Source organism: Callospermophilus lateralis, chromosome 4 (genome assembly GCF_048772815.1).
Source record: "Callospermophilus lateralis isolate mCalLat2 chromosome 4, mCalLat2.hap1, whole genome shotgun sequence".
NCBI classification, from domain to species: domain Eukaryota; kingdom Metazoa; phylum Chordata; class Mammalia; order Rodentia; family Sciuridae; genus Callospermophilus; species Callospermophilus lateralis.
The window spans coordinates 132320479-132346061 of record NC_135308.1 but is presented as its reverse complement, the minus strand read 5'-3'; the positions used below and the strand labels follow the sequence as shown (position 1 = coordinate 132346061).

Genomic DNA, 25583 nt, shown 5'->3' with positions numbered 1-25583 from the left:
TTGCATCCAATCAGTTAATGACTGGCAGCTGTCTACAGGACCCATTACTGAAGGCAGCAGTTTTAATGGATAATGCTTCATGAGGCTTAAAATCATATTCATGATAGACTGAAATACTTCAAAATCTGCAAAGGCTTTCAAAGGGGGAAAAAATTAAACTAACTCCAGTCTGTAATTTCAGAAAATCTTCAGAAAAGACTGGCTTTCAAGGGTTTCTAATCTTTAGCTGTGCTCACATAACATAATAAACTAAAAAAACAAAAATCTGCCCTTAAGGAAGATTGCTGCCAGTCTCATAATTGCTACGGAAGTAACTATAGCCAGAATTATTACTAGCGTGTTATGAATTGAAAAATTTAGGAACCTGGAATGAAAGAGTTTTGTTTTTATCAAAATGAAAGCATATGTCACGAAAAGAAATCCTGGAATCCAAAACCAGCTCTACTACTAATTCTATCACTCTTATTATGAAGCATCCCTCAGTGTGTGGTACATCCACAACATATTTCACACTTTTGCCATATTTCATGCATGTACATTCTGTTTCTAACCAGACTATGAACTTCTTAAGAAGAACAATCACTATGACATTTATATTCAACAGATTCTTTGCTGAATGCCTTCTCTGTAACAGGCACTGTCATTAGTACATATATGGCTTTTTCTTTAAAATGCAGAAAACCTTTCCTTTTGCATCTTATAATTTACTGTATGCCGACAAGGCATTCAGACAATAAACACGTAAGTAGAGGAAACACAGTATGCCCAATAGTGATAAGTGCTATGAGAAAAATAAAGAAATGGAATGAGGACTGGTAATGCTCCAAAAAGCAGAGGTAGTGCGTAGCTGTACTCTATAAGAGTGCAGACAATTGTGTGTAAAGAACTTCCTGATAATGTGAGCAAAAAGAGGTGAGGGAAGGTATGTGGGGAACCACATAACAGGAAGAAGCAACTATGCATGCAAAAGCTCTGTATTAGGAGTCGGCCTGGCATATAAAAGCCACATCAAAGGAGCCGATAGGCCAGGTGTGGAGAATGGGAGAGAGGCTAGTAGGTGTACAGGGTCTTATCCCTGATTGTGTACTTTTACTTTGAAAGAAATGGAAAGCCAGTAAACGACTGAGACAGTGGATGCCACACATACTCTGACACATTTCAAAAGGGTCACAGGGAGTGCTGGCTCAGTGTGGCCCCAAGGGATACAACAACAGAAGCAAAGGTTCAACTCAGACATTAAAGAGCTTGGAAGTCATCACTTCTATCCTTATAAGCAGCAGCAGCTCAACTAACTGAAAATCAATGACTCCTCTTGGAGCCATCAGCATTCTGCAGTCACAGGGCCCACTGCCACTCTGAGATTTAGAGAGGCAGGCAAATCCAGAGTCATGGCAGAGGTGAGCTAACCCAGAGCAGGAACTGTTGAAGATAGAAACTGTTAGAAACAATTAACTGGTAATTTTTACCAGTTGCTTTAGACATCACTGTTTAAAAAAAAAAAAGAAGAAGAAAGAAATAAGAAAAATGCTTTCCCAGGTCTGGCAAGGCAGCAGTGGGTGGGGTGGGGGTAGGATACATTTTATGAAATATACCCAAAGCATTACACATACAAATACCTACTCTCTAAGTGAAAGACCTTACCAAAGCCCTATCCCAGAGTTATGGAAGAAGGACACCTTCTTCTCCAGCCACTTTTAGCCTTCAGGTCCCAACTAGAAGTGGCACACAGGGAAAGCCAAGAAGCACTTGTGAAGGTCACATCCCAGAGAAGCAGACATTTAATCATGAGATAACAGAACACCTCTGCCACGCTTTATGCCATACCCACAAGGCTCCAGTATAATAAAAGATTGCAGCTAGAGATATGCAAAACATAAATTGAGTCCTTAAGGAAGCTCAAAGGCAAAAAGGGACACAAAACAAAAGGATACTAGAGGAATGTGACACTTCTGCCACCTAAGATTATAGCAGACATTAAATACAGTTCAGTTTCGAGCCACATTAACATAAAACCTTAGCTCCTCATCTCCTACTACACTACACATCATATCTGCCTCAAAATTAAAAAAAAAAAATTACAAGCAAGCTAAAAGAGTGGAAAATAAAAGGTACAAGATCAGCTTAGAGTCTTTTGATAATATTCCAAGTGAAAGATGGTGGTGCTTGGGCCACGGTGGTAGTACTGGAGGTAGTAAAAAATGGTCAAGTTCCTGATGTACTTTTGTAGACAGAGCAGAGAGGAATGACTAATGGAATGGACGTGGTGGTGGAAAGGGAAGAGAAGAGGCATAGATGACTCCCAGGTTTGGGGCCAGAGGTTCTGGGAAAATGGAGTTGCCATCAGTGAGATATCAAAGATGGCAAGCAAAGCAGCTGGCTGGTACACTTGTGGACAGCTAGTTTCAGGAATTCAATTTCTGATGTCTTGAGGGACTTGTGTTATTGGTCATACATTCATTTAACAATAATATTTTGGAAAGCCTAGAGACTATAGCATTTTTTAAGTGTTAAGAAAGAGACTTAGAGGGGCTGCGGTTGTAGCTCAGTGGTAGAGCACTTGCCTAGCGTGTGTGAGGCACTGGGTTCGATCCTTAGCACCACAAACAAATAAATAAATAAAGGTATTGTGTCCATCTACAACTGAGAAAAAAAAATAAGAAAGAAAGAGATTTAGAAATATCTTGAAAACCAAGGCAATGCATAATAACCACTGGAGTAAACAGATGAAGAAATGATTGAACATTTTAATCATGACACAAAAATATCATATTCAAAATCCTAAATAAAAGCAATAACAGTAAGTAATGCTGAAAAATACCTACAAATTTACAAAATGCTTTCACCTACTCTGGGACAGAGATGCTATTACATCCTGGTATCTGAATATCTTCCAGAGTAATCAAATTTGGCTGGATTCTTGGCTTCCCAGCCTTCCCTGTAGCTAAGTGTGGCCAACAGTGTGTGAGCAAATACAGTACGTGCAATTTAGGTGACATGCTCCTAATGAGAACTGGTACACCCACAGTTGGTCCTTTCTCCCCCCTCTTCCTGACAGCTGAAGTGCTGATGGGATAATGAAACATCTTGGACCACATGGGCAGGGTGACACCACTGAGATGGCAAGGGAACAAACAAGGAGCACAGATCCTGAAAACCCATGGCGCCATCTTATCAGCTCTGCACTGCCACATGCTTAGATTGTCACATGAAAGAATACAGTTCTATCTAACTTAAGTCCTTGTTATCTCAACACTTTATGACATTAGCTTAGCTTGAAATTTAACAAAAATTTTTAATAAATCCTCAAAATAACACCGATGCAAATAACATGCTGAGGATTTTGTTTTATTCCTTGCCATGTGTCTGTTTTAAACCACAGGAGAATACATTGGCAACACACTTATTCCGCATACTTATATCTTCTAGTGAAGAAAAAACAGTTGGAAAGCATTCTGCAAAAATGACTTGCAAAACATTTTTAGAGCAAGACTTGGGTTCAGACATTCAATAAACTCTACAGTATTCACTACCTAGAAAAGGCACATGGCAATGATTTTTCAGAAAGAATTGAGGAATTATATGCCATGCCCTAGCTCAACTTTAATGCTTCTACTTTCCATTAAAAATCCCTGCACTCTATTAAGCATTGTAAGTACCAACAATTAGTTCCTTGGCTCAAAGAAATGTGTATTTGCTTACTGAACTTCTTGACTTAGTTTGTGCCAATCAGACAAGGATGCCAAAGCTGCTTCTGGGTATCTAGATCTTTGGATATACCCCAATATATATCAGCAGGCCATTTCATACATTTGGAACAGTTTTCCACCTTCGGAATTTGAATACCGATATGGAATTATATTGGAATGACGAGAAAAACCCCAGTTCAAGTTCTATACAAGCAGCCATAATGTAAAGGGTGAATAAAAACTGACCTATGTAAAACAACACTATTTGGCAATATTTTCTGTGATATATTTCTGCACTAAAATGATACCCTTATTTTTATTCAATCATTATCTGGTTTCCATCACCACTTAAATTGCCTAAGCCAGAATAATCCACTGTAACAGCTTTTGACTATTTATTTTTGCTTTAAAGGAAATTAATTTCTATGCTGGCTAATGATTTTGAGATTTGCTAAAATAATTTCCTAAACCAAAAGCTTACCAAGAAAGGTCTCATCAATCTTCTCTCTATATAGTGAAAAGTCAGTCACTTTGGTTTCCCTAAGTGACTCAAGAATTGTTACTTAACCTCTACAAGGTAGGGGTGACCCTCACAAGCTAGTGTACACACTGACATCTAGAGACACAACTCCAAGATTCAAAGGGAACCTTACCTCCAGTGCTTCTGGCAGTTCCTCAGGCAATCCTTAGAAAACAGAAGAGCTAGAACATTCTTACATGAGATGACTTTTATTACCAGATGAAAGATATAGCCAATGTCAGTATCTTAAAATGTGGAAACCAAGCATTTTCGAAATTGAGGTGACACTCAATATTTCTAAAGAACATGAATCCTAATTCTTCAGAAACACGGGAAAACATTTCCCTATTTCAAGTATGCAATGCTGGATATGCTTCTAAATGGGTTTACTGCACATCTCTTAAAAAATAATGAAAGATATAGGAATTACATAAAAAGGATCTCTTTGTAATACTGGGTTTTAAGATAACAAGTAAAAAGGAAAAAAAAAAGTAGAAAGTTTAACCTGCCCAGGCAAAAGCATAAAATAAAATATTACCTTTAGCTGGGTTTACTTTTATCCCTGACCTATACAGCATCTCCTCATTCTGCCAGTCTCCATTCCTGATTGCGGTCTTGAGTCCATAGAAAACAATTAATGTAGCTGTAGCATAAAAAATCAAGCTCTTGAGAAACCGCTTTTGGACTTTGACATAAAGGGCTCTGGCACCCACTGTAATCAGGAGGCAGAAGCCCATACTAGGAATATATAATACTCGCTCTGCAATTACAAAGCCGACATAGAAAAACAAGTTTGTCGCAGGAATAAAGGGTATTATCAACAAAGATAAAGATAGAACAACAATGTTCTCGGTAGAAGGGAGCTGAGTTCTCTCTGATACATTATTTTTAATGCCATTTTCTACTTTGGATGCAAAGCTGGGCTTAATCTCTGAGTTCCGGTACTCCACATCTGAATGGCAGCTATGTCCGTTTGCATTCTGCTTGCCATTGGTTACAGCTTTCCCATTGCATTCTCTCTCTATGCTTGGGCTCTTCAATCCGTAGTAGGCGAGGAGGAGGAGTCCAGTATAGAAGGCCACAGTGTGTAGGTTTCTCCAATCACAAATTGTTTTGAGCAGAGGCACAGCATCCATTGACCAGTCAAAGCTGAGAGTATCTGGGCATAGCAACAACCAGAGGTTCTTGGTTGGCAAATAGAAGAAGGTGAGCGTGCGAGCCAGCAGGCTATCGGAATCGGCAGCCGGGTTGTCAGAGTTGGAAAAGCTTGGTGGTTTGTTTCCCATCCAGTATAAGCGGGCCCCCAAAAGGGAGGTCCCCCAGAAAGTTAACAAACTAATGCTGAGAAAGAGAGACAAGTTCTTCCTCTGAAACCAAAAGAGAGGGAGAAAAATAAAGATCATTGTCAATACAGCATGGGGACATTTCACTTAACAGTAAGAGATGAAATACATTTTTAAATAGACAGTAAACGCATAGGATCACGGCTCCAGTATGTGACTTCATTTCCATTTTCTTTTAAAGATGCTTGGGGACATATTATCTTTAAAAAAAAAAGTTGGACTATGGAATTCTACTTTGTATATAACATTTATTTGTTTGCTTTTGGTGCCAGGGATCGAAACCCAGGGCCTTGTGCATGTAAGGCAAGCACTCTACCAACTATCCTCAGCCTCCCCACCTTTTTATTTATTTATTAAATTTTTTAGTACTGGAGATTAAACTCAGGGATGCTTAACTACAGAGCCACATCCCACTTTTTTTTTTTTTTTTTGAAACAGGGACTTGCTAAATTGTTAGGGCTTTGCTAAATTGCAGAGGTTGGCCTCAAACTTTTGATCCTCCTGCCTGAGCCTCCCATATCACTGAGATTATAGGCATGGTCTGTATGCAACTTTGGGTACCTTTTGTTGTTGTTGTTGTTTTCTAACTCCAATAGCCAAAACCTGTATACATTAACCTCTGAGAAGTGGGTTCAATGTATTACTGTCTCAGACTTGGTGTCCAATCAAAAGGAGACCACAACTGGCACAGTACTTTCACTGCATAATATATAGTAGATACATAATAGCCGTCTTCTTTAATTTTGTAACGTAGATTTTTTATGGGGAGGGGGACAAAGAATCATGGCAAAAAATAGGGGGCATGTCAGGATTCTGCTCAGATCTAAGGCAGTCAGAGCATGTCACTTTGTCTAAGCTGGTTTCCATTTCATGGTCTTGAATGTACCTGCAGAATTTACAGGCCAGCCTTTCACTGGCTGCCCCATGGTGTCACTGACATTGGTGGAATCCAACATTTGTAACCCTCTTTATGAATTCTAAGTTTTTCACGACTTCACCTTCAGCTCCTTTTACTTCTGTTGTCATTTATTGCCTATAGGCACATTCACTCTCAATATTCAAACTCAAAATGCCCAAAACAGAATGCTTGACTTCCCACCTTCACCAAACTAATAAAAAGTTCCTGCTCCGACCATCCCTACCCTCAGAAAAATGGTAAAACCATGTAACCAGTTTCTCCTTCAGAGCCTCCCTTCCACATACCATTCATTATCAAGCCCTCTCAACCTCTACTTCAAAATTCATTCCAATTCTGCCCATTTCCTTCATCTCTTCTGTCTTCTCTAGTCCAAAATCTAAAAATGGGAGCAACACAATATTCTACTTGATGACCTTGACCTTTTTAAACAGACTTTCCCAATGTTAAGTCATTAGTGAGGTCTTGTCCTAAGATCTTGAAAGTTTTTCTCTACCAAAAATTGTTTTCAAAAGTTTTTGGTTCATTGAGAATTTTTTGGTTCACTCCCCCCCACCCAATTTAGGTAATAATGTCCATTTTTGCTTCCATAATTACTTTAGGAGATATAATTCTGAGTACAAAAGAAGTGAAGGGGTAGGAATTTAGAAGACAAAACTTCAGAAAGATAAAAATGAGAAATAAAATTGTTCATAATTTCCACATGTTTGCTAAGAAATAGGACTGGGTGATAATCTGATTATAATGTTAAATTCAAAACATTAACTGTCTTAGTGTTTTACAAATACTTTTGCTTGACATAAATCCATACACTAGGTTGCATTTTTAATGGTAGAAGGATTGATCATGTTTGCCCACCATGAATCTTTAACTTCTAGGTCTGTCTTAGCAAAATGATATGGTGCATAGCTTTATTACAACCATAGAAGAACTAATGCAAACCATTCAGTTGCTCTTTTGAAATTCTACCCAAGAAAAGCCCAAGAATTTCTTAATTTCAGAAAACAAAAATAAAATGTCACAAAACCATACTTTAGAAATTCTATCTTGGTCAACTCAATTATGTCATAAGTGTGAACAAGACAATTCTATTATTATACCCTGTGATTACCTTATGGTGGCAGTGAGTGGAGAGGCAAGGAGGAAAAGAAAAAGCATTACAAAAACACTGGCAATCAGGAAAGGCAAAAGCTCCACTTGGGAAAGGTCAATGTGGTCCAGTTCTTCCCTAGTCCTGAAACTCTAGATGAAGTCAGCCATAATAATGAGACAATTTGATTTTATTTCCCAAAACAGAACCTACCTAACCTTTCCTCAGGCAAAACTATTTTATTAATTTTTAACAAAACTTCTTTAATCCTTTATTAAATTTTAATAATCATCAAAATGAAACACTGGGATTGAAGATGTGTTTTAAATAATTATAGTGATTATAATGATGAAATAATATGAAAATACAGTGAACTACAAAACAAAGATTTGAGTAATGAAAACTTCTTAATGAAAATATATAAAAGTCTAAGTTTATTAAGAGTCGACATCATATAAAACCACATGGCAATTTATAGAAAAGAATGGGAATTTATTTTCCATGTATGTATACTATGTAAAAATACACTCTACCTTCATGTATATCTAAAAAGAACAAATGAAAAAAATTGCAGGTAGATACAGGAAATGTTATATATCTTTATGTATATATATGTATATTTGAATTTATATATGTACATATATATGAAATCATGTTAAATACTTGAGACTTATGTACTGTATTCAATGTATATTAGACTTCAATAATTTTTCTTTAAATACTTATTTTTTAGTTGTAGTTGGACACAATACCTTTATTTTATTTATTATATATGGTGCTGAGGATTGAACCCAGGCCCTCGCATGTGCTAGGCGAGCACTCTACCGCTGAGCCACAACCCCAGCCCCAATAAAATAATTTTTAATAATGGAAAATGAAAAACAATGTTTAAAGAGTAAGAAAATAAATATTACCCATTATTTTAAAAAATAATATAAAATGAACATAGGTAATAAAATGCTAATATTTACTAGTATAATACTTTATATTTGAAAACACTTCAAAAACAGTTTTCCATTTCAACGGACATAATAATTAAGATGAATAGGTACTAAAAGGTTCACATCCACTCATTCTAATTGAATGGTGAGATCTATAAGGATTATATAAATGCCACTATTAAAGGAATCTAAACCAGTGAGTAAGGTTGATGTTAAAATGTTTACAATAGAAGAGTCTCTAAGCCTTGTGATGTACTACTACCTGTAATATTAGCCTAAACTTTAAATTGCAATTTCCAAATCTCTTTAATGTCCTCTCATAAAATTTTATAAAAATTATCACCTATAAAAACGGGAATTCTGGTAAAACCCAATCTCTCTAATCCCATTCACACATCCTACAATCTTTCTTTTCTTGCATCTTGTTTTTAAGGCATTAAAAAGGTTTAGTTTCCAACTTAGTCATTATATTCTAACCTATGAATTAAATTAACAAACTTTTATTGAGCAGCGACCAGGAGCTAATTAACCACATGGTTTGCCTTGTCATCTTTTGTGCTTGTTGGTGTATCCAACTGATCCAGCACTGGCTTTCCTGAGGTGAGCACATAGAAGGTGTATGCACATTCCAACGAGTTGATGAAAAACACTTGAAAGTTAAAAAGGTGCAAAAGCCACACAAAGGTGAGACTTCAAAGTGTGGCAACCTCAAATATGACCCAAGTACAACTTTTGAGAAGGAGTAATGTTGTGGTATGAACTGATAAATACAATCAATAAGAGCATAAGTTAGTAGTAAAAAGTAAAAAGTTATTAGTAAAAAATAAGTTATTAGTAAAAACTAAAGATTACAGATAAGATTTTGATAAATGAGATAAGACAATTTATAAAGCAAGAACTGTCACAGACAGGCCTAAGACTCCACTTTGTTGCCTTCTATAAAAAACGGTTACAAAAGCTGTTTCTGAGAAACTGAAATGAAAACTGTTTTCTTATAAAAATTGTCTTTCTGTACTTTGTACTCCACAAAGTGTTCCCTACTCAGGATGCAGTGTTGGTCTTGGTGAGCTACATCCTGGGTTTGCATGCCCTACTGCGTCTACATGACTTTGAAGTAGTTTCTCGCCCCACTGACCTCCACCCAAATTCAGGATATGACTGTCTAGCACCTGCTTGAACCCAGGACTGTGGTCAACTGAACTGCAAAGCTAATGGTTTTTTTGCTTCTGTTTATTGCTTGCTTGCGGACCGGAAAATTCCAATCCTGCCTAGAGCCCACAGGTCCCACTCTTTAATGTTTTAATTTCTATGATTGGCCAGATTACATGACGATAAGCAAGTCACTCAGTTGTGGTTTTTGTGCTTATTCTCCTTGGATAGACCAGGAAGCTGCTGTCCTCCCACAGAGCTTAAGTCTCTGTGGTGGGTGATAGTCCCTGGCCGAGTAAATAAAGCTCTCTTTTGATTTGAAATTCATACTTAGGAGTGCTTTCTGCACGATTCCCCATAACAGTAATAGGCAAAATTACAATTTTTCAGTAACAAACCATAATTGTTTCTTTGAACACACTGTTAAGGTTGCTGGGTGTAACAGGTAGTCGTTGACACATGGGATGTAGACTTGTCATAAGAAAGATGAGAAACTCTGTTATTGGAGTTTCACATTCTGAACTGTCTAAAAAAAACAACTTTGGGAGGAAGGAGAAGAGGCACAGAGTCTTAGATAGCAATTTTTAAATGTGAAGGTCCATCCGTATCAATTATAAGTTTTTTTAAAAAAGTGAATAACTTCTGCTTATTAAAATTTCCATTGGATTCAATTGTTCACAAAGCCGAGAATAATTCCATATCTGTACAAGTCCAGTTCTTAGCACAGACTAAAAATGTTGTCAGATTCAGACTTTCATTTCACAGTTTTAAGGTGTGTTTTCCTCATTTAAAATAAATAAAACATAATAAAACATAAATAATGCTTTCACCTAGGCTCTGGCACAAATTAAATACTTAAATGTAATAAATGAGTATCAGAGTGGCCAGGCTAAAAAGGCCCTGAAGCCATGAGAGTAAGTAGAATTCAGGGTTGAAATATCCATGTCTTATTTCAATACACTGAAGACTGGGTTTCTTTCCAGCATTTAAAAAAAAAAAAAAAAAAAAAAAGAATCTCTTAATTATAAAAAATGAAAGCAAAAATAACACTATAGAAAGAAGGAAGTAAAAATAAAAACAGAACTGGATACAGTGGCTCATGCCTGTAATCCCAGCAACTTAGAGGTAGGAGAATCACAAAACAGAGGTCAGCCTGGGTAAGTTAGTGAGACTCTGTCTCAAAATAAAAGATCAAAAGGACTGGATATATTGCTCAGTTATAAAGTGATCCAGAGTTCAAACTGCAGTATGAGTAAATAAATGAATAAATATATAAAGACAGAAAATTCAGAGACTACAATAAACTTCTATGAAGACACACAATCTCATTAGTAAATAAAAATTAAAAAGTTAAAAATTAAATTTATTTCAAAAAGATTGAAATGAAAAAATTAGATACTAGGATATAAACAAATTATCACTGAAACTGTGTCGAAATAGGAACGATCACTAATTGTTGGGAAAATACAAATTATACAGTTTTAATGGGAAATTTGGAAAGTATACAGTAAGATAAAAAAATTTTCTCACCCATGATTTGATAATGTGCATCTACTACATACATTCTAGTAAAATCTCTCAAGTCTAAGTATAAGACATCTAATGCAAATTGTTATGAGGAAAAAAAAAGAGCTGGTCATGGTGGTGCATGCCTGCAATCTTAGCAACTTAGGGGGCAAAAGTGGAAGACTGCAAGTTCAAGAACAGCCTCAACATCTTATCAAGGCCCTCTCTTAAAATAAAAATAATTTTAAAAGACTGGGGGTAGAGTTCATTGGTAGAATGTACCCAAGTTAAATCCCCAGTACCAAGACAAAGAAAAGGAGAAGAAGAGGAAAAAAAAAAAAAAAAGGAAACTGTCAAAAATTTCAATAGGGCATTAGAAATAAGCCATAGACTATCCATATGATTTGAATCCATATAGCAATTCAAAGAAAAAAAAAACTACATATAACATGAAGATATCACACACACATAGATACTATAGCAATTAGGAGAAATGAACCAAATCATGATTAGTATGAAATCATACTACAAAATATGCATATTATAGAGGTCATTCAAGAAAAAAAATTCATAAATGCGTGTATGTATGTGTGTGTGTATGTGTGTGTGTGTGTGTATGCAAGGCATTTTTCCCCAAGTCAAGAACTATACATAAGATGATATCTCTGAGATAGGGATATGGGTTCATGGATAAGAGACAAAACTGTCTTAGAATTTGTGAGTAGCTATATCTATGCACAGCCCTCAAACACACACACAAAAAAAAACAAAAAAAAAAACCAAAAAAAAAAACCTAAAAGATTTGACAATACAATGTGTTTAAATTTCTATTTATGTGGTGAAAAACTGTTTGAAACAATATTTAAATAATAAGTGAACAAATCTACATTCTAGGTATAGATAGTATCTGATAAATGAGTTCCTGTACATTTCTATCTTTGTTATTTATACTAGCTATTTCAAGTTTCTGACAGTAAAGAAAAAATTATTTTCCACATCCTAATACCACCTACAATTATTTTGTGATACTTATAAAAATTTTGCTAGACAATCCTTCAAGCTGACAAAATTAAATCACACAATGCACATAGGTTGGGCTACAAAATTTCAATACCATGCAAAAGCTTGCTTTTAGATCTAATCTACAAAAACTGGGGATATATCTCTGAAACCCCAGAGGGTACCACAGAGCCTGACATTTGTAGACATTTGAAGAAAGGATTCTTAAACTAACTTTACCCTCAAACTTTTACTTAAGTGAATCCTGCTACATAAAATTTACACTTCCCTTCATGAAGATTCATAAAATAATGACACTGCACAAAACTTCAGTGCTCCATTACCAAATACTCGACTGTCATCATATAGAAACGGGCCTTTTTACCTGTCCACATATACACACTGTCTCTCAATATCTCCCTTCATAAAAAGCACAGACTGAAGCCATCACACATGTTCCATAGGAACATTTTCCTGACTACAACTTCTTTGTAAAAGCAGAATTAGAACTGGGAAAGTTTTTGCATGCTTAAGAAAAAAAATTCTCAAACATATTTCATACCAATTGATGAATAAACAGGGTTTCTTCATGTTTCAATTCACATTTTTTTCACAAAATGACACTGTGAAAGTATTAATATTTTAAGTTCCACTATCTTCGTCTTTCTTAAATGCCTTTTTTAAAATAAAGAGGAAAATCAGTCTACTCAATATTTTCTAATTATAAAATTCTAGAGTTCTTTTTTTCTCCCCCTCCCTTCTGCTGAGCCATATCCCCAGCATTTCTCATTTTTTGAGAGAGGATCTTGCTAAGATGCTTACGAGCCTTACTAAAGTGCTGCTTCTAGACTTGAACTTTTGATCCTCATGCCTCAGTCTCCTGAGTCACCAGAATGACAGGTGTGTGCTATCACACCTGGCTTAGAAGGGTTTTGGTGAAACTGCCCAACATTTAAAAATCAGCCAAGAATATAAGGTTCACAGCTGACAACTTTATTTCTACTCTTTTGACACACTAATGGGAGTAAAATAGTAGAGCCAGCGCTTAAGAAGCAAATGATGTGAAACTAATCACAAAACACCAAAATCTTTCCAACGTAGCCCTGAATTATGAAGCAGGAGCTAATGATAAGACCTCACCATATTAATTAGTGGTGAGGCCTTTAAAGAGCCCTGTGGATTATCATCTTCTATGGAAGTTTTTGATTAAAGAACTAAAAAATGACTCAAAATACAACTAATTTATCTACAACTGCTCCCCTCTCCATTATTCATGGAAAACTGCCATTGATGATGGCAGTCTCAATTTTGTCTTCATATCTCAGATTTTCTGGGACATCAATGAAATTGAAAGGAATGTTTTAGTTTCAATGAAAGAAAAATGTAAACATTCTGCCTTGGAGTATTAAAACTATCATGAGACACACGTTTTGGCAAACTAATGAGAATAAATTACTTAAGTGCAAGGCTCATTTAATTCAAAATTAAGCCCTTGGCAATGATAGTAGTTGTAATAATAAAGTAGATAAAAATCAGTATCTGAAAGTTATAAGACTTTTTTCTCAGACTATCTAGACATAACAAAAACCCAGCATCATCTATTTTCTATCCACCATTCATTATTAAAGTCATAGCTTTCCTTACATGAATACAGAATTTTTTAAAGCCCCATTCTTCCCAAAAGAGTTCTCATTGGATATTCACCCCCAAACCCAAATATAAAAGCACAATTTTTTGAACAAAAGACATGAAGAAATGCATGGCTACAAATATGATTAGGAATGGTTACCAGGTCATATTCATAAGACTAATCAAAGTTTTGCCATGATGAAGTTATCAATGCAGTTCTGCTTCCCTTTAAAAGAAAAATGGATTTTCTTATTGGTAATTACCCTCTAAACAAAATTAAAACCTTTTTTATCCCCACACTAACAGGTAAGATAACAGAATTTTAATATGTGGAGTTTCAAAAGAGATAAAGAAGTTCAATAAATGAGCATATCTATTCTTTATGAGGACAGAATTTAAAGAGTGGGGGCATACAAATTTTTATTAGGAAATTCAACATTGTGGATTTGAGAAATTCTTCATTCATTTAAGCTGACTCTGTAATATGCAATAATCTTTCCCTTTGAGTATAAATAACAATTAGAAACCATGAGTACATCTCAATTAGATACATAATTTAATTCAATAGATCAAATCAGTTACAGATTGAAATCTGTTCATGAAAATGTGTGCAAAAAAATTAGAATGTATTATATTTACTTATTAAACAATATTCTCTTGAAAGGAGACAATGCTCAGGGTACCAAAGCATATTAAATGAATCTCATTTAATGACACATGAAATTTAATCAAAGTTTAATATCAAATATGTTTGGGTTAATTTGTAGTAAAAGATCATCAAGGACAATAATTTATATATTTTCCTTCTTTCAATTACGATTGCAACTATTAGTCTATTTAAAATTCCTCATCATCTTTATTCATGCCTAACACCAACTTAAAACAATGAAATGTTTTTAGAATATTAAAAACATGTAAGTAAAAAACCTAAGATGATCATCTGTTCTTATTAATTACACCTGAGATTTTTATTAATTTTGCCTATAATTGTTTGATTTAAAAATATTTCATCTACTCTTTCAATGATTCTTAACCTACCTCTAGACCTTTGTTCCTAATATCACTTTCCAATAAAAAGACACAGAGCTCCTTGGTGAAATGAACTGATGGGACAAGAAATGCACAGGATAAACCTAGAGGCAGCTGTAGTGAAGGAAAGCTTGGAGGTGTTCAACACACCTTCAACTACGAGAGCAAAGCATCGATGGGATGGAGGCATCAACCTCAAGAGTTTGGGATGGTTGCAGCTGGAGCAAATTGAACAACAAAAATAAGTAAAATAACATTAGATTATAAGGTAACTCAAAATATGCAATAAAATTCCATGAGTCCATAAAGATAAATAATAAGTAGAGACAAACCTTCTTTGCAGAAGAATTCCAAATAATTATGTTATCTTCAAAGACAGGGGCGTAATTCCCAGCACTTAAATGGGGTCTGTGTATAATGACTTTTTCCCAAAGAGTATGCAAGATGAAAAGAGTTTGGAGGGGTAGACATGGGGTGACTTAACAGTGAGGAAATTTGAAAACACCATCTCTGGAAGGTGATTCAGGTCAGTATTTAGGATAGGCCATGTAAAGAGCAAATAGATTATTGTTATGATGTGATGACAATGTCACTTGACATCTTTGTTCTTCCTCCCAAAACTCATAAACCCACAGTAAACATTTAAAAAAAAAAAAAAAAGATCAGGTAAATTTGAAATAAAAATACTTCGACAAAATATCTAACTAGGAATCCTCAAAACTTTCAAGTCTTCAAAATCCAAGTTGAGAAGACTGTCATGATAAAAAGCCTAAAGAGACATGACAAATAAATACAAGGCACCTTCCTACACAGTACCCTAGAACACAAAAAGGACTTCTGAACAAATTATGGACTTAGTTAATAAGGTATCAGTACTGACTCACTAATTGCTACAGATATATGATACTGTTGCAAGATGTTAATAATAGGGCAAACTAAGTGTGAAGTATACAGGAACTCTGTCTTCTGGATTTTTCAATAAACCTAAAACTGTCCTAAAAATAAAGTCCACTTAAAAAGTGGTTGTTACAAGTTAAAATAAATGCTCTTAGAAACCAAAGGAAATTAAATAGACAGTCTTTGTTCAATCAATACTAGAAGCTATTACCAAAGAAAAATGACAATTAAAAATTAACAAACACCACATGAACATTTTAACTGCCTTCCAAATGGAATGAAGTGAAATTCAGGTTGACCAACCACAGTTGCATATGTGCATTGTATGAGATAACACGTTGATTTCAAATCCTATTGTGTTTTTGTCTGACACTCTGCAGCATTTGTAGCATATCAGAAGCCTCTAAATGGGAAGCAAATATCACGGGAAAGATGCTTCTCAGCCCATTGCTATGGTGTTTTCGTTGGCATGGTGACCCATTCTTCCTCATTAACTTAACATGGGGGAATCAAGCACTTAGCAATTTCGTGCGTACCCATGGCAAGCCCTTTCTAGAGCTAACTATTTGAAACTGAAGTGCCCAAAAGGTTCAATTAGTAGAACTGCAAGGGGTGTGCTACAGCCCCTAACCCATTACACTAAAAGCAATCCCTGAATGCCAGCCTTCAGAGTAATCTTGTTTAGCTTAAAATAAGAGGTTTAACACTTCCCACCAGGCAGTGTGCTATGGTCAAATCAGGTTAGCCACAAAAAACAATTCAGCCTTTATGAAGAAAAAATGTGAAGAAAATATCCTTTGTGACCTAAGAAACAAGGAGAAAAAAATAAAAATGTTTTAAACCAAAGTAAAGAAGACACTTCTCCTTGACTGACGAGCAAAACACTTGGATTTATATCAAATTCCTTTCCCCATACTTTAAGAATATACCTAATGGGACGGGGGTGATAAAATTAAAATAGCTTGCAATTAATTTAATTTTGAAAAGGAACTTTTTTTCTATCAATCTCTCCTCAACTGGGCAACTGCACTGCAAATTCATTTCCTGCGCCAATGGATTAAACTGCAACATTCTTTTAACTGTGTGGCTTTAGTGCGAAAAACTCGACAAACTCACCATTGTGAGATGCCTTCCAGTCTCATTAATGAGTTGAGCATGTGAGCCCAGCATTTTGGAAACATAAAGAGACAAATTATAATGAGACTTCACTCAGTGGGGAGGCTAAAATACAGCAGTCTCCTCTCAAAGATATCATAATGGGATAGCAACTTAATGAGTGTGGGAGTTTTCCTGTGAAAATACAAAAGACATCAAGAGAAAAAGATTTTATATATGCAAATACAACTTAATACACACCTACACCTTATAGATGTTCTTTCATAAGAGCATCAGTTTAATGGTGTTTTGTTTTTATATGGGAATATGCTCTATGTACTTAAGACTTCTGATAAATATGGAGTAAGTTCATTGTCAGATGGACAAATGATTATTTACTGTTTCTCACAAATATGCAACCCTTCATCTAGCCATATCTCACTTTAACCTTGTCTTTATTCTTGAAATGCCACAGTGGTTTATGAAAAGTAACAATAGTTTTCTGGATTGGGCAACTGAGTCAGAATAGTTTCTGAAAGAAAATTTTCACATGGGAAAGCATCCACTGACATTTATAATCTTTCAATAAGCAGTGATTTTGACTATTCAACAATTCCCAGGCAACACTGTAGCACTGACAGGGACATCAGAGCTATTAGTCATTCAGAGCAGATTCAAACTGGAATGTTCACAAGGTCAGATGAATAGGAACTTGTGGATTTACTGAGTAAGCAGTGAGGTCATCACCTGTCGCCGACCCCCGCCAGAAAGAAAACAGAATAAATGGATGGTCATGCCAACTTTTGAAGTACATCATCGTAGCAAAAAGAGTTAAGGTTACTAAAATGTTGCAGAAAAAAAAGCAACTCTACTTCCAAATCTTTGTTGGTTTGACCTCTTTGGTTTGCACCCTTTGGTGCTAAGAAAATATGTGAGAAGGAGCAAAGTGATCACAGTGTCTGTCCCATGACATCTAGCTATTCTAAACAAAAACGGACAAACCAAAACTGAGTCAGGGGATGCACAGCATGGGAAAGAACAAAAATATAATTTGTTTTCATGTAAAGAAGAGTCATCTTTCAGGCCCATGCATCTTATTACTCTGAAGGCAAATTTCCTTTTGAAGGATAAAACAGTAACCCTTAATGGCAATATTTATTACCAATAAATGAGCATTTTTATTTTGTTTTGTTTTGGTACCAGGGATTGAACTCAATGGCAGTTAAGCACTGAGCTACATCCCCAGCTCCCCACCTCCTTTTTATTTTGTGTTTTACGGGGTATCACTGAGATGCTTAGGGCCTCTCTAAGTTGCTAAGGCAGACTGACTTTGAATTCAGGGTCCTCCCGTCTCAGCCTCCCAAGGTGCTAGGATTATAGGCATATACACCACAGCACCCACCCAATAAATAGGCTTTTCCAAAAGCACAAACGTTTGCACCATCAAATATGCATGTATTAAATGACTGACTACCTTCATTTTGTGGAATTAATCACCAAAAAGGCTAACCCTCAAATTATATCTGCTTTAATAAGCCAGTTGCATATTTCATGTTTTCCAGAAATAAGAAATTATCAATGTAGTTGCCAAGTGGCTACTGGTTAGATGTTTGGGAACAAATAAAATCACTACAAAGTTTTTTTTAGTTAAGATTCCATTTTGGTAGCCTCTCCAAAAATATGTGCTCTTTACCAGTAGCAACTTGGCAATATGTGATTTTTGGAGGCTTTTGGTGATGGCTACCACTCTTAACAGATAAAATCTTTGTGTGGTTGTAATCTACCCATTTCTTTCTCTCCCTCTTCTAATGTGATATTTGAAATTAAATTTTGATCATATACAACCTTTCAAAGATCATATGTGCAAACTGAAATGTGCAGAGTTCAAAGGCAACTTCCCAGGAAGACTATGAAACAGAAAAGCCCTCAAAACTGTAAAACCCACATAATCATGCAGTTTTATCCTCAATTTGAGACTTCAGGGATACCCCAAAATTTGATCTTACCTCTAATTCGTTAAAAAATAAGTATTTAATAAATACCTATTTCAAGAGTCATTAAAACTCTCATCATTAATCTTCCTTTTTTATTAAGCATGCCTAGTCTTTGTAGGTATCATTAAAGTACTGGATTTCAAATTATTTCAGATTGAGTTAAAAGTTGGTGTTTTTTTCATTAAGATGTGTCTTTGATTTTTTTTTACATTATCAATAAAAACCCTAGAGTTAAATAAGATTTACTGCACAAATCTCTCATGAGTCTTCAAAACATATTTGGATAATTCTTTCAGCCTGACACAGCTCCAATTAGCACTAATCATTGCCATGCCCCAATTATTTAAAATTAAATAAATTGAACTTACACGAGCAAACATTTTGCAATTCACCCTGCATCCACTTCTCTTTTCAAGTTAACTCATAAGATTAGACAACTTGTTTTAATAGATTGTTATCATTGGACTAAGTCCAAAAGTCTAATGGGAATTCTGTCTGCTTTAACAGTTGTGGTTTAGCAGACTCTCTATGACTGAGCTGTCAATCATTTTTTGACTGGCTCATGCCCTTGGAACCCTGCTGAGAAACAAGCAACAAGTTTTTTCCAGGTGCATGACTGACAGTAAGTCTGGATTAGTGAAAGGGAAGGGAAACGGAAAGGGAAGTGGAAGGAATCAGTTATGATACCTTACTAGGACCTCTGGCTAAGACCTCCTTATTAAAACATTTTCTTGTTAAAATGCATTGGCTGTCCATGCCCCCTCTATGATGCCTTCTTAGGCACCTTCAGTGTAACAGTGAGCACCAACAACATTCAAAAGTGCAGAAAATTCAGCTGGGTGCGGTGGTGTATGCCTGTAATCCCAGCAGCTTGGGAGGCTGAGGCAGGAGGATCCCGAGTTCAAAGCCAGCTTCAGCAACTCAGAGAGACACTAAGCAACTCAGTGAGACCCTGTCTCTAACTAATATACAAAATAAAAAAATAATACAAAATAGGGCTGGAAATGTGGCTCAGGGGTCCAGGGTACCTAAGTTCAATCCCCAGTACCAAATTTAGTGCAGAAAATTCATAAAACTTACACAGTAATAAAACCAAAGGACAAGCCAGGCAAGGTGGCACACACCTATAATCCCAGTGGCTTGGGAGGCTAAGACAGGAAAATCACAAGTTCAAAGCCAGCCTCAGCAATGGTGAGGTACGAAGCAATTCAGTGAGACCTCTAAATAAAACACAAAATAGGGCCAGGGATGTAGCTCAGAGGTTGAGTGTCCCCGAGTTCAATTCCTGGTACCTAAAACAAAACAAAATAGCCAAAGGACAAAAAAAAAAAAAAAAACAAAACAAACTATAAACACTGTGCTGCAAATCTGATTACCAGAAAACAATAATAATTGCAAGATGCACTAGTCTTAGCCCCTAACCTAACACTGCCTTTTAAGTAATATCAGGAAATTCCATTCCAGAATAAGTTTCCATAATAACTCCTTAACTAAAAACACCAGAAATTTTATAGTAAGGATCATATTTCTTAATTAATCCATTATTATTCTATTCTGAACCATACCTCAAATCAACCCACATATCTTATTCCTTCAACAATCTAAACAAATGCAGGTCATTCAACTGATATGATAAATGGAGTACCAATTAAGCACCATTATATTTTTCTGTGAGACCAGATATTATGAGGAAAGGGAGAATTGTGCATAATTGCCTAATGAATTCAAACACCTGTTAAGTCATTTTATATCTCCCAGATGGGGTCCTGGCATCTATCGAAGAGAGCAGTGCGTAGAAAACATCCTATTCAATTACTGTATCTCACTTTGGGATGTGGGGGAAATTATTTATTAGTAGTAGCAACACTGATTATGAACGTTGATTAAATATTTTATAGTGTTTTTACATGTTCCCAGCTCAAGTAATTCCTTCTAACACCTTAGGATGTTTACAAACTTTATTTGTATTTCCCAAAAGATAGGTAGAATTCAGGAAGTTTAAATGTGTTACACAGAATCCACAGGAATCAGTAGAGAACAAGGACACAAAGTCACATCCCATGATAAGGCCAGGGTTCCGCGGCTTTAATCACCCAAGACGCACCCTGTATGCTTCACACACACCATCTCCAATTCTTCAGCTGATATCAGCTCCTCAAGCTGCCTTTACCCTCTCTGACCTCAAGGTAAGATCTGAAATAAAACACCAGCAACTGCTGAGCATGGTGGCACATACCTGTAATCCTAGAGGCTCTGGAGGCTGAGATACAAGGATAATAAATCAAAAGTGAGCCTCAGCATTCAGTGAAGCCCTAAGCAACTTATTGAATCCCTATCTCAAAATTCAAAATAAAAAGGGCAGGAAATGTGCCTCAGTGCTTCTTTCTGCGTTCAAATCTCCAGTTTGGGGAAAAAAAATAATTCCAAAAATGTAAATGCAAACTAATTAGATTTCATCTAACTCCAGTCAGAGTGGAAGTTATCAAGAATACAAGCAACAATAAATGTTGGCAAGGATGTGGGGAAAAAAAAACTCATACGTTGCTGGTGGGACTGCAAAATGGTGCAACCATTATGGAAAGTAGTATGGAAATTCCTCGGAAAACTTGGAATGGAACCACCATTTGATCCAGCTAGACCACTCCTCAGTTTATACCCAAAAGACCTAACATCAGCATGTTACAGTGACACAGCCATATCAATGTTTATAGCAGCTCAATTCACAAAAGCCAAACCATGGAGCCAACCTAGATGCGCTTCAACAGATGAACGGATAAAGAAAATGTGGTATATATACATAATGGAATATTGCTCAGCCTTAAAGAAGAATGAAATAATGGCATTTGCTGGTAAATGGATGGAGCTGGAGAATATCATGCTAACCGAAATATTCCAATACCAAAAAACAGAGGCTGAATGTTTTCTTCGATATGTGGATGCTAATTCACAATAATGGGGGAAGCCAGGGAAAAACAGAGGTACTTTGGATTAGGCAGCGGGAAGTGAAGCGGGGGGAGGGGCTTACGGGGTAGAAAGGATAGTAGAATGAATCAGTCATTATAACCCTATGTTCATATATGATTACATGACAGGTGTGGTTCTAATTCATGTACACCCAGAAGAATGAGAAGTTAGACTATTTATTAATGATATGTCAAAATGCATTCTGCGGTCATATATAACTTAGAACAAATTAGAAAAAAAAACTATAGGGAAAGATTATAAAAACCACAAATTGGTAAATGCTAGAAAAGACATATAAGTCAGCAATTTATGTACTTCCAAATTCTAGAACACTGAAAAATATCTCTTCAATGATTATGGTTCAGTGACAAAATTCGTGTCTGTTTACATGTGTTGCCCAAAGACACACAGCTATTCAGTCATGGTCAGGTCTACAAATCTCATCTTCCTTTGTGTTTACAAAATGGTGTTTTATCCATATATCTAAATATGTAACCACTATTCTTCATCAAGAACCCACACAGTGTTTCCTAAAGAATGAACAATTCAATTTCAAGGTCTTCAACCTAGTGTCCAAAGTTGTCCACAACTGAGCCTATATTTGCCATCTGTGTTAGTCAGCCTTCCACAGCTATGATGAAATAACTAAGAATAACAACCTAAGTGTTTATTTTTGGTTCTTAGTTTCAGAGGTTTCAGTCCACAGTCTGCTGGATCCACTGCTTTTAGGACTGTAGCAAAACAAAGTCATGGTGGAGGGCACCGTGGAGAAAGCTACTCAGCTCATGGCAACCAAAAAGCCAAGGGGGTGATATCAGGGACAAGATCTACTCTTCCAATGAAGTAGACCCCCACTGAACCACCTCCTCCACAGGCCTCACCTCCTAGAATTTCCACCACCACCCAATAGCATTCTCAGCTGGAAACCAAGCTTTCAACACATTGCTTAAATAGCATGAAAGAGAGAACCACAGTCTCTGGGACAGGCGTCCCCTATGTTTCTCCTTTGCTAGAAAAGCAATGAACCTTCTTTTTCCTTTTTCTAAAAAAAAAAATAGCATGGAAGACAGAAATACTTTGGAGGACAAAATCACTTAAGTTTCAAAATCCCTAAGTCATAATATTGATATATTTATTACTTCAAAAATCCCCTATTAACATTCTCTTTATTATTCTAGGTGTAAACCAAATTCACTTCCATCTACCAAAAGTTGTCACTCTCTTAAATGTTCTTCATCTCCTGCTCACATTCCAGTTCTTCCATAAGACTTTCCCAATTTCTCCAGGCTTCATTCATCAATCTGTGTTCTTGAAGCCCTCTAGCCTTAAAACCCTCACCACATATGAAAGATATCAAATATAATAGAGGTTAGATCTAAAGTGGTTAAGGCCCAAAGTGACATTAAACATACAACTTTAATCTTATTATCACATTCTCACAGAAAGAAGTCTCACTACTCCCACCAGAATCCTAGCTCTGTAAGGGCATTGGGTTCACTGATTGAGGCCGTCGACAGCAACTAGATCAGTAGTACCTGGCTAGAGGAGGCACATCACATTAGGTCTATAAATAAGTACATGAATGATTGCACAAATGACCAAACACCACCAACAACAACAAATAAAAAGAACCAATTATAACAGGCAGCATGGGTAAGGGGGTTCTTTGTCTCATGAATTCAAAGAAGGAAATCCATGGACACAAGGGTGAGAGCAAAGTAACAGGATTTATTAGAGTAAAAGGAAGGAAGGATGGGAGGAAGGAAGGGAGGGAGGAAGGGAGGGAGGAAAAGTGAGCTACAGAAGGGGGAGGAGTCCTAGGAGAGGGGTGCCAATGGGTTGTCTGTTGTCTAGGGGCTGGGTGGGGCAGTGGTTATGGGCTTGCTCTGTCTCTTTAGATGATTGGTGGGATGACACGTAAATAAATGGAGGATTCAGAAAGGAGTCAATTAATTCTATTTTGGCTTCTTTAACAAATCTGGGGAGAGTATTTTTCAAGGCTTTATTAACATAAGAGTAGGGGGTGTGAGGGTTTGCTGGTGCAAGAGGAGTGCTTTAGAGAAGATTTGTGGTAGGGTGGTACGAGAGGTGGGGGGAATAAGGAAGAACTGTTGCAGGTGAAGCTGTCAGGGGCAATGACAGGGTGCTCTCCAGGTCTGATGTTTCCTAGTAGGACAGCATGGTCTCCTTCACTCTTTCCCTTCTCTGAAGCCCATATCCTATTAGCCTATGGGTGGTCTATCTTCCTCCCTCATAATGACCCAAGAAAGCAGACTAGAAGGTGCCTGGGGCAGTTACAGATTTACACCAGAATCTTGATACCATGATCAAAGTTCCAAAATTGATCTCTATAGTTTATGGACCTATACAAAGCAGCATACAGTAGTTATCCACGGTTTCACTTTACTTGGTTTAAGTTCCCCACGGTTAGCCATGGTCCAAAAATAGTAAATGTAAAATTCTAGAAATAAACTATTAAGTTTTAAATGGTGTGCAGATTTGAGCAGTGTAATGAAATCTCACATGGTCCTGCCCAAGATGAAAGGTACTCATGCTACATACCTCACCCGTCTATTAGTCACTTAGTGGCCTTTTTAGTTATGAGAGTGACTGTTCTAATCCCAGTGCTTGTGTTCATGTAATTATTTTGCTTAATAATGGCTCCAAAGCCCAAGAATGGAAATGTTGGCAATTCGGATATGGCAAACAGAAGCTGTAAAGCAGTCCCATTAAGGAGGGGGAAAAATATGCTAAGGCTGCTGAGCTCTATAGTAAGAATGATTATTTTTTTTCTGAGAAACTGTGGAAAAGAAATAAGGAAATTTATACTAGTTTTGCTGTCATGCATCAAACTGCGTAAGGCATGAACACAATGCATGATGAATGCTTATTTAAAATGAAAAAAGCATCAAATTTGTGTTACTTGTGTATAGGAAAAAACATAGTATATATATATAGGGTCTAGAAATTCTATGGTTTGTTGCATCAGAGGGGACTTGGAAATTACCACCTACGGACAGCGGGAACTACTATAGAAAGGGACTTCTTTGGCATTTTTTAAGTCTCTGAGGCTGAATGATACTGCAGCTGTGTTTCTTTACACAGTTTATTTGAGGGTCCCTTTTTTCTTTTTAACAGTTTGATTATTTTCCCCCTAGAGGGCACTACATTAATTTGGGATTAAAACAATGGCAAAGCATTGAAAGCTCCTGTTGGTAAGTAAGACCTATTCGTTATTGAAGACATGATTTTCAATATATGTTAAATATACCTAAACAGGCAGATCAAGGCAGATCAAGCTCCTAATCCTTAGGGCTATGTGTAATCATTGAAGAGCAGCAGCTGATAACAGTGTCTTCAGGATGAAAAGAGGAAGAGATGAAGGAGGGGAGACAGGTAATGAGACTTCAACTCATTAGACTTTCTCACCTGAACAACATGATGATGGTCAAATTACTTAATGACTCTGGGCACTTCCAGCACTAAATTGAAAGATCTTAAAATACCCATTTTACCTCCTGGGGTCTTGAGGAGGTGAACTCAGGTATTAAGATTTATAAACAACACAGAAGTGGACAATGGAAGAAGTCGCTGATGGGAAAGGCATGATATTGTAACAGCATATAGTGGTTCTTTCAAAAAAGATATTGTGAAATTCACCTAATTTCGATGTTAACTGTGTGCTTCTCTGGGACTTGAGCATGTGGCTCTAGAGACAAGGTTATTGGAAATCTCTTTTCTAAATATGTCTGTTAAAAATATAGCCACATACTAAACGCCTGTAATCCCAGAGGCTTGAGAGGCTGAGAGAGGAAGATCTTGAAT

The 25583-nt window shown here is 36.4% G+C and overlaps 1 protein-coding gene across 2 annotated transcripts in view; it reads right to left on the bottom strand.

The window, feature by feature from the left end:
- Tmtc2 (transmembrane O-mannosyltransferase targeting cadherins 2) overlaps positions 1 to 25583 on the bottom strand; it is a 375266-nt gene that overhangs the window by 178196 nt on the left and 171487 nt on the right. For both annotated transcript variants that reach the window (XM_076854913.1, XM_076854914.1), the window contains exon 3: positions 4745 to 5573. In XM_076854913.1, coding sequence (XP_076711028.1) covers positions 4745 to 5573 — 829 coding nt within the window. The remainder of the gene's footprint in view (positions 1 to 4744; positions 5574 to 25583) is intronic.